This window comes from Triticum urartu, chromosome 2 (assembly GCF_003073215.2).
Source record: "Triticum urartu cultivar G1812 chromosome 2, Tu2.1, whole genome shotgun sequence".
NCBI classification, from domain to species: domain Eukaryota; kingdom Viridiplantae; phylum Streptophyta; class Magnoliopsida; order Poales; family Poaceae; genus Triticum; species Triticum urartu.
This window is the reverse complement of record NC_053023.1, coordinates 32,605,792-32,615,271: the sequence shown is the minus strand read 5'-3', so window position 1 is coordinate 32,615,271 and position 9,480 is coordinate 32,605,792. Positions and strand designations below refer to the sequence as shown.

Here is a 9,480-nt window from a genome sequence, read left to right as displayed (position 1 = left end):
CAGTTCATTATCCTTGGCAGATTTGCCCATGTGGGACAAACTTTCATTTAGGTAATTTAGGCATGTTTGGCGCTACACTTCAACAATTATACTAGAGTACGAACTAGCGTAAAAAAAAATTCAAGCCATGCACATATGTTGGCATCCTGGTATATGTTGAACTACTTTGTCAAACCCCACGAAAATTCTAGTTTCCACACATCTTTGAGCACGCCAAGCAAAACTACAGATATCAATATACATCAAAGCAACTAATAAACTACACAAGCTCAAGCGTGGTACATGAATGTTTGAAACTGGGAGCAGCTTTCCGTAGCATGGAGGAAAAAAGATGGGAGTACAGTACACCCTGTGTTATATTGTCATATCAGATTGGGTAGCGGGAACATATAACCACACTGATTTTACAACCACTCAAACATGTGACCAGAGCTACAACACTTATACACCCCAACTCAATAAAGGGACCTCAGCAATAAACTAATGCTAAGTGACTCATGGAGCCTGGCTGGAAAAATCGATCTCACTGCTTCCAAAACCTATTTCGAGACAGCGCCACTTCATTCTCCTGTCAACAAAACCAGCGAAAAGGAATATTAATTTATAAACCAACTCTGGAAAGATAATACTAAATCTCAGCGGTGGAGATCAGTAAAAGAAGATGAGGGTACGGGCCTACCCATCATCCTGTCAAAATTGGCTTAAGCTGAAAACGTTGACCTGCCAACTGGAGGAACATCAACAACCTTGCCTACAGCTATTGTCTTGCCTGCAAGCCCAGCCAAAAGAATCATTAACAAGTTATAAACCAACAGCGGGATTAGCATGAAATAGGGAAACAGAATCCAGATAGATTTAGTTTATTTGGTTCTTTGGTTGCATATTGCAAGAATGGAAGGTTAACAAATCTCAAGGTAACCAGACAAATTTCCAGGTGAACTAGAATAAAGCTGGTTCCCGTTTCGTCCCCCCAACAGCAATCAGACTATTGTACTAACACAGAAAGACAAATAAAGTATCTTCCATATAGCATGTATACTTGCCTTCAGTTCGTAGAGTAAACCTTCCAAGCTGAGGGAAATCAGAGAACTTCTCTATGCATATCAAATTAGTCACCTATATGCAGAACACATCATCACAATTAGTTCTACAAGCAATGAGAAGTTATGATATTACTATAATGACATTCTGAATGTATATACCTGGACGCGGCAAACTACAACTGCACCATTCTTCACAAAAAGAGGCTTCCTCTTGGTCTTCTTTTTCTTTGGGTCAGTTACTTTCGCTTTCTTCATGTCAATTTCCTCTATGAGATCAACAATCTCACACTCCTCAACAACAGAGTGGATGTGTAACACTGCCTTGTAACCAGCAGTGAAAATAGCCTGAAATATTACAAAGAGAAACACTACATCTTCAAAATTGTGTAGCAGTAATAAATAAATATATACTTGGAATGATGCAAATTGCTGATAATTCGTGTAAAAAAACAAACGGTGGCAAAATATTAGACTATTAACCTGATACTATGGGACGTTAGATGTAGCATTGCTATTAGCATAATGTATGAAGTGTCATAAGCTTACATGCTGAACATAGAAGCCAATCCAATTTTTTACTTAAATAAATCAATTCCATATTCATATGTACATATATCCCATAAGCATAAACGATAAATCCTCGTCGGTAAGTTGATACAGACCAGAAACAGAGAACACGATAAATATGAAAATTAGTCTCCTATAGCTTATTTATGCAACTGAAAGTATCAAACAACACTTACATTATCAAGCAACTCTAGAATCTGCAGTTGGGCATTAAATTCAGTGAAAGCACCAATAGGATTAGCTGCATGTAAAGACATTATCAACATGAGAATATATATCAAATTAAAAAAATATCCACAAGCCACAAGTAAACAGCCTACACAAATTAGCTGCATGTATAGATATTATCAAGATGAGAATGTCATATCAAAAAATTATCCACAAAGCCACTAGTAAGCAGCCTCTTCCACAAATATCAGATGTATAGCACAAGGCATATTAAAATAACATAACCACATTCAAGGGATGGACAAATTTGGTGCTGCCATAAATTATTTAGTTAGAGAATTCATGCAAGTTTTTTAGTGGTACAGTGATAAAAATGAAGCTCAATCCACTTTCAGCCCTCTTTTACAAGGGCTAAGCAACTGTATCGGATACTGTCCTTCCTCAAACCAAACACATGCTAAATCAACCACTCAACCCCAGGATGAATGTCCGAATCTGTATCGACACCACAACACCAGAACCTGGACCCACATCAGATGTTTCAGACAGAAAAGCAGGAGTCGGCCGGCTATGACACCTATGATTAGGAGATAAGTCTCGGAGATAAGGGTACCAGAAGACAGAATCTTCACTTGATAATTGTGTTGCTTAATGATTATGGGCTACATGCTGCCCCTTTTTAGGGTGGCTTTCTTAGTACTCCCTCCGTATCAAAATATAAGACATTTTTTCAGTTCAATTTGAACTGCAAAAACATCTTATATTTTGGTGCAGAGGTAGTAGTTGTGATCCACACCTATAAGCAGCTATAACACTTTACTGAAAATGTGTTTTGTCCATATCAAGAAGTTGAGAAAAAAATAGTAGTAAGAAGCTGATCTCTACGAACCAAATCATCTCTCAACTAATCGCATCATGACTAATCTTATCTCTAAGATAGATACTAGAAGTTGCCATGAGCCTGTTGATGCCTTCTATGTCTGATGGACCTACTATGTGGTGCAGCTTATTATTTTGTGAGCTAGGCCACTAGCCCTGGATTTGTTGTTCTCCTCGTGTCAGTTCAGGTAGGAGCTGGATGCACGGTCATGACACCCTAGTATTATTATTCTAATGTTGCCCAACCAGAAAGATTGGCTATACAAAATTTTGGCTGACTTTAGCTTGCCCTTGTGCTTTCCTCATGTCAGCTCTGATGTACGCACGGTCATGATACCTTAATATTATTCTAAGGGTGCATTTGGCTGGTGGCCAAGGTTGCCCAACCAGAAGATTGGCTATCAAAAATTTTGGTTGATTTTTGCTCGCCCATAGATTCGTCAATACTGGCCAGAGAAATGAACTAGACATGGGAGAGGAGTATTGGCATGCCAAAAAGTTGGCACTCATCCAAACAAAGACCAATATTTTGGTCATAGCCAAGAAGTTGGTAAGGTACTACGTCACAATCGAAACTCATCCTAACTTTTCTTGAAGAGTGCACTTACCAACACTTGAAAGTACAAAACCTGCCATGATATCCTCCTCTTCAATTCCAGACACTTTGACACGTACATTCTCATTGGGTCCAGCACGTCGTACTTTCTTCTCATCCAAGTTTATACCAGTGACTTTCACGTGGGTCTGCTCAAATACAAAATTGAGCTTCAGACTCTTAAGTAGAACATGTAAGCAAAGGTGCTACACTGAAGTAAAATGAAAATACCTTGTTTGGCATAACCAACAAACTATCACCCTCTCTGATAGTCCCATTCTCTAATTTTCCCATTACGACTGTGCCCATATCTTTATATTTATCAATAATTGGCAGCCTACATTGATAATAAAGAGAACTGTAAAACTTGCATCTTGCATGTGATCAACACAACAAATCAAGCAGACCCATCTATACAAGTAGCAAGATATAGAAGATAGTCTATCCATTTTTCATTTGAATTGCCATCTGTCTTAGAACAGGGACAGAGGAGCAAGATGTTTCAAGAGACGTGTACTCAAACTTTGAACAGTAAAACATACAAATGCTGATAATGTAAAGGCATAATATGAATGTAAAGAGAAGTAGTCAAGATACGATATCATATGCTATCATACCACAACATATAAATCAATAATCAAGAACCAAACATTGGAGATGATGTCATGTTCAAAGCGCATAATTTTTTAAAACAGGGAGTATACGGATTTTAAGCATAAGCATAGCTGCCAAACCTTACTGGCCCTTTGGGATCACGCAAAGGAACTTCGATTTTGTCCAGAATTTCAAAAAGGCAAGGACCGTTCCACCAACTACAAATGCTTTTATCCATTCTGGTCTTCATATTGGCTCCACAAAGACCAGAAATAGGCAAGAACTGGACATCTGGTAACAAAGCCAAAGAAACTTTTAGAAATATGATAAGAGTTCGCTCAACAATGACATAGTACCTAGAATCAGGTATGATCATAGAACATGTAGTTTCATATAAAGATCCTACCAATAAACTGCAGAAAGTACAATGTACAGCCTCTATAATTAATTTGACAAAATCCTAATGCCTCACTGTGGAACACGAGGTAGGTGTCAACTTAGCATGGCAAGAAAGCGAGTAGACATAGCCTGCAAGTCTAGGACTCTACGCATCCCAATTATTTTAAACATATAGAAAAGGAACCATTGACATGAACACATTGACATTGAAGGCACAATTTACTAAACATAGACGACCACAGAAAGTTATTGCACATAACCCATCTTGAAACTGCGTGTCAATGACAATTTAATTTTTCAGATAGGGTCAAAAGTAGAGTAGTACCTTTCTTAACATTGTACCCTGAAGATCTGAGAAAAGGAATCATCTTCCCTTCAATTTCATCATACCTGAAACAAATAATAAAATTGATTATTTTATTTTACTCCAGCTATTACCTGCTGTAATATTAGAAGCTTTCAATGAAACATATAATACAAGGTATGTCCCACCAGGCATACCTTTCTTTTGACCATTGTACTGTAGGTTCATCCATCTTGTTGATGACAACTACCAACTTAGCAACACCTAGAGTTTTTGCAAGCAGTACATGTTCACGAGTCTGGCCTCCTCTTTCATAACCAGTTTCAAATTCACCTTTCCGAGCAGATATGACCTGAAAAGAAAAAAAGGAACATATTCACCAAGAGATATATGACCAATGAAAATGGGAATGACAATGCCCAGGGACCTAATGTTACCAGAACACCAATGTCAGCTTGAGATGCACCACTTATCATATTTGGAACATAACTTTTATGGCCCTGCAAGTTCAGATCACCCAAGTAAGCACATACTGTACATGAAACAAGAATTCAGTTCATAAATTATGGCAAGGAGACCAGTCACACACAGGAAAAAAAACAGAAGCATCATCAGTCGATCTAGGGGTTTTTAACAAAAGTTGTGTACTGTGTGTGTCCAAATGAAGCAGCACGTCCGAAAGTATTAAGTGTGACTTTATTTTCATAAGAGTACACCTAACACGTATGCATGTATAAGATGAATCAGAACAGTAGCATTGCCAAATGCCAGCAAAGGAGTGAAAGTACAAAGAAAATGGTTCAAACTATGATTTTGAAGCCACAGAGGTGCAACTAACAATGAGGCAAGGATGGACCAGAACATGAAACAGGAAGGATTGAATTAGATCAATGAATGACATGACTAACCTAAGGCGATAAGAATCTGTTATTGTATATCAGTACACAAAATAAACAGAATTTCAATTATATCACTGCAAGAAAGCCATCAAGGGAATTAACCATTAGCATATTTCCTAGTGTTAAATAATCTGCCTGTGTTTGCTTTCGGCCCAACTGTTGCACATGTGAATTCTTTTGTATCTACAATTTTGTACTGTAAACTAAGACAGGCAGATTACATTGCAAGTGAATCCTAGACATTTTTGTTACGTTCTATATTATCTCATAGAAAATATTCAAGAACCTTAAATCATACTCCCTCCGTCCCAAAATAAGCGTCTCAACTGTGTACAAAGTTGTACTAAACTTGAGACACTTATTTTGGGACGGAGGGAGTATGACAATGGCCCCAAAAGCAAGCATATGCAATGCATCAGGTTGACCATGTAGATTCCTGATTTGGCAAGAACATGAAAAAAGGTTAAAGAAAAGGTACAGTTCAACTATATGCTGACCATCAGAATGCTGGTGTGGCCACAAAATCATACATAAATCTAGAGAATAAGAACAGGGTCAAGTAAGAAAAAAAATAACAACTAGGAGTATCACTGTAGTATGTGAAAGACAAGTACCGGTGCATCTAAGATAGTGAATCTTGTATTTTCAGTCTCAAAGTGGGCTCTACCAACTTCAACAGTCTTCCCCTGAACACATGCAAGAGAAAGTGTAAAAAACTGTAGAGCTTCAACACAGTGATCATTAAGCAGTCGTAAGGGAGAGATACCTTAAGTCGCTCTTCCTCATTTGTGTCCATAATATAAGCCATATACCTGCAAGTATTCAGATTCAGATTACCAATTATAATGCAAGGAGTGAGTGGTTCTCAATTTAAAGGGCAAAAGCATTGGAACAAAAAAAGAAGCAGAATGTGAAAGGACATCCACATTATTAACTAATATTAGTTTACAAAGGGAGTAGTAGTCTAGTATGAATAGGCATTGCTCTCATATTCAAAATTTGTGGGTTACAATCGCAAAACAAGGCAACCTGAATATTGCCCAGGGCCTACTCACCAACTTTCTCGGCTCTTATCCTTTGCTTCTTTTTCATATTTCTGGATGGTCCGGTCATCAACCTGACCACTCAAGAACAATATTTGCCCTCCAGCAGTCGATTTCCCCGCATCTGGAGCCATGAAACAACAAAAATAAAATTTACTTAAGGTTAAAAATATACTAGAGAAAAGAACCTACAGAACACCAGCACTATTTACACAGAAATAAGAAGTAAGATGATTAGTAGAAATACAGAGATGGGCCAACCATAATAGAAGAATTGGCTACTATTTTTCTTGCTAACTTCTAGAATAAGAGACCAAATGTTGGCAAGTTTTGGTTTTGCTAAATTCTGACATCCCAAAACATTGGCTGGCCAACTTCTGGCTGTAAACCAAACATGCTCTAAAGAACAGTGAGGTGGTTCCATAAACAACGAAACATGAAGGTTGAACAAGCTAGAAGATCAAGAAGAGACTAGAAGAGTGTATTAAATAGACTCATAATCCTTAAGAAGGGCCCATCATACCATTGTTGTTGTTAAATAGACTCATAATCTTTAACAAGAGCGTATTCTGATCAAGATTCATGAGTCCAGTAACCCCAAGACAAGAGATACTCATCACATGTTATGACCCAAACGATGCTATGACAGAAATGCAAAGGACGTGCCCAAAAGAAAAACTTACCAACATGGCCGATGAAAACCAAATTTATATGGCGCTTTTCTTCCTCTTCCTCATCTGCTACCATTTGAACATCCTCATGCGCAGGAGCTGGATTGATACAGAAGTCAGGGTAGGTTGCTTAAGAGCCTTTTACTCACAAATAGAAATTAAAGGTAGGACCAGCCTTGGCACTCCTATATTTTCTGTCGAAGCAATTCATGGCATTCCATACAAAGAAAACTCACAAAATCAAATGAGAAACCTTCTGGATCATCAACTTCTCAAGAAAGTTATCTTTGTGTTAAATGGGGGCAGGAGATAATTAACTATTTCAATCTGTTAACTTGGTATCAGCTTTCATAACAATAGTGTGATGGCATTATCTTTAAGTTACTACCAACTAACTTAAAATAGTTAGATGCTCATTATTGCATCCATTGACCAAATTTGCAAAAAATGAAGACACAAAATTATTACCAAAATTCTTGGGAGTACTGGTAAATTATAACTAATTAGCATTAACGGTGTGAAGAAGGGTCTAATACATACCATTTGTCTTCAACTCCAACGACTGAAGTGATGACTGAATGTCATTGACACCTGACAGTACATAATTCCAGTTACATGTTAGAAGTCCAATCACAGTGATAACGAACTGAGGGCTAATATTTCACAACATATCACGACAGAGGATCCACTAGTTGAAGTACGACGAGTTTATATTAGGGGTGATAATGAACTTTCAGTTTCCATAGTATACTAGAAAGACCTTCTCCATGCTAATGCAGGTGAAATCTTTTAAAGGCACAGGAAGAAAATAGGAGACAAACAATGCATTTTCTCCAGCCACTAGTTACTTCAGGCACCAAGACAATCAGTGCCGGATGTGCAACAAATATTTACAGCAAGGCTCATGAGTTATTTCTCAGTAGTTTTCACTTCATTACAGTTCCAATTTTCCATTCTTTCTTAGTAGTTTTCACTTCATTACAGTTCCCAATTTTCTGAAATGGTGCTGCAATCTCAATGCTTGACCCACCTAATAGCTATAGTACGGGCTAATTGAACGGATTATGCAACCTAACTGGCAATTACAGTTCCAATTATGCAGTAACTGACGTATCCTAGTAAACCCATTTAGAACACCGTCTCAGTCAGACCAATTCATCCTCCACCAGAAGCTAGCAGGCATACAAATTCAGAACTACTGCAAATGGCTCTTACTGTTGCCAAGGAAATTCTCACGCTCAGCACACTACCTCTGAATGAATGCACGCGATAAAACATGGATGCCCTGCTTGCATGCTGACCCAAGCACACGACAACAAGAAAACAACCAATTTAACGATCTACAGGGACACAAATGGAATCCCCAAGCAGCAAAACCTAGGAAGTCACACTGCCCTTCAGGCCCTAGCATCCCACTGATCGGCATCGAGTGATTCTTCTGATGGTACAAACAGGTGTCTAGCCACAGATCTAACTTGATGCGCTACCAGGTAAATTGCGTTGCCCCTCCAGATCTTGCGCGCCCGATCGGGACAGCCACTAACTCGTCACAGTTATCACAGCCCTTAACAAATTCCCCGAAGGAGAACGGGCTAATCCACACGAGCGCTGCTTCTAATCCTCCATACAAAACACCAGAAGACGGCACATCCTAGCCGAGCGCGACGGGACCAGGTAGATGAGGGGAGAGCGGACCTTCCGCTGGTGGCGCGGGGGCGGCGGCGGCGTCCGCGGGCTCGGGGCTCTCCTCCGCGGGGGCGGCGTGCCGATCGGACGGCTCCGCGTCGTCGCGCGCCCAGTCGTCCACGGCGCCGTCGTCCTGGGCGTGGTGCGAGGGGGCGGGCGGCGCGTCGTGCTCCATCCCGGCGGGCCGAGGGGAGCGAGGGAGCTGGGCGCGGCGGCGTCTAGGGTTTTTGGGCTGGAAGGATCTGGACTCTCGCCTCGGTGGAGTGGCTGCGGTGGCTGGGTGAGGATGACGGAGTGCAGACTTTTTATGCCGGGGGTTCTGGATTGTTCTCCAGGGATATGGACCCTGGACTGGACGGGGAAACGGGACGCCCACCCTTCTCTGTTTGGGCCAGTTTTAACAGAGCCCATGCCAGTTTACTCTGAACTGGGTTTTGTATTTAAAAGATTTAAGGGTCGCCACTTGTGGATTCTTAGAGCGTGTTGGGACTCTCTCCACTCCTCAACTCTTCTCCAAGAGCCGGCGGAGCGGCGCCGAACGCTCGAACTCCCCAGAGTTGCAAATCTGGAGCGGAGCAGGCTGCTGTGCACTTGTACGGAGCGGCAATTTGCGGGATCTCAAATCGGGAAAT

The 9,480-nt window shown here is 40.2% G+C and overlaps 1 protein-coding gene across 1 annotated transcript; it reads right to left on the bottom strand.

Annotated features, from left to right (window-relative positions):
- Nucleotides 1-224: 224 nt before the first annotated feature.
- On the bottom strand, nt 225-9,161 carry LOC125535428 (eukaryotic peptide chain release factor GTP-binding subunit ERF3A). The gene is made up of 17 exons (XM_048698482.1): nt 8,858-9,161; nt 7,703-7,753; nt 7,175-7,261; nt 6,504-6,615; nt 6,215-6,260; nt 6,063-6,134; nt 4,987-5,049; nt 4,747-4,901; nt 4,571-4,635; nt 3,987-4,137; nt 3,484-3,589; nt 3,266-3,401; nt 1,787-1,851; nt 1,203-1,388; nt 1,044-1,116; nt 680-769; nt 225-568 (listed from the first exon to the last, which is right to left on the bottom strand). The coding sequence occupies exons 1-16, from the start codon at nt 9,021-9,023 to the stop codon at nt 702-704; spliced, it is 1,602 nt and encodes a 533-aa protein (XP_048554439.1). The 5' UTR covers nt 9,024-9,161; the 3' UTR covers nt 225-568; nt 680-701.
- Between the last annotated feature and the right edge of the window lie 319 nt (nt 9,162-9,480).

Coding starts and splice junctions, on each gene's coding strand:
- LOC125535428 (XM_048698482.1), bottom strand. CDS start 9,023: ATGGAGCACGACGCGCCGCCCGCCCCCTCGCACCACGCCCAGGACGAC. Junction 6,616..7,174: donor GGTTTTCATCGGCCATGTTG/GTAAGTTTTTCT, acceptor TCATGGCTCCAG/ATGCGGGGAAATCGACTGCT. Junction 3,402..3,483: donor TGTTGGTTATGCCAAACAAG/GTATTTTCATTT, acceptor GTATTTGAGCAG/ACCCACGTGAAAGTCACTGG.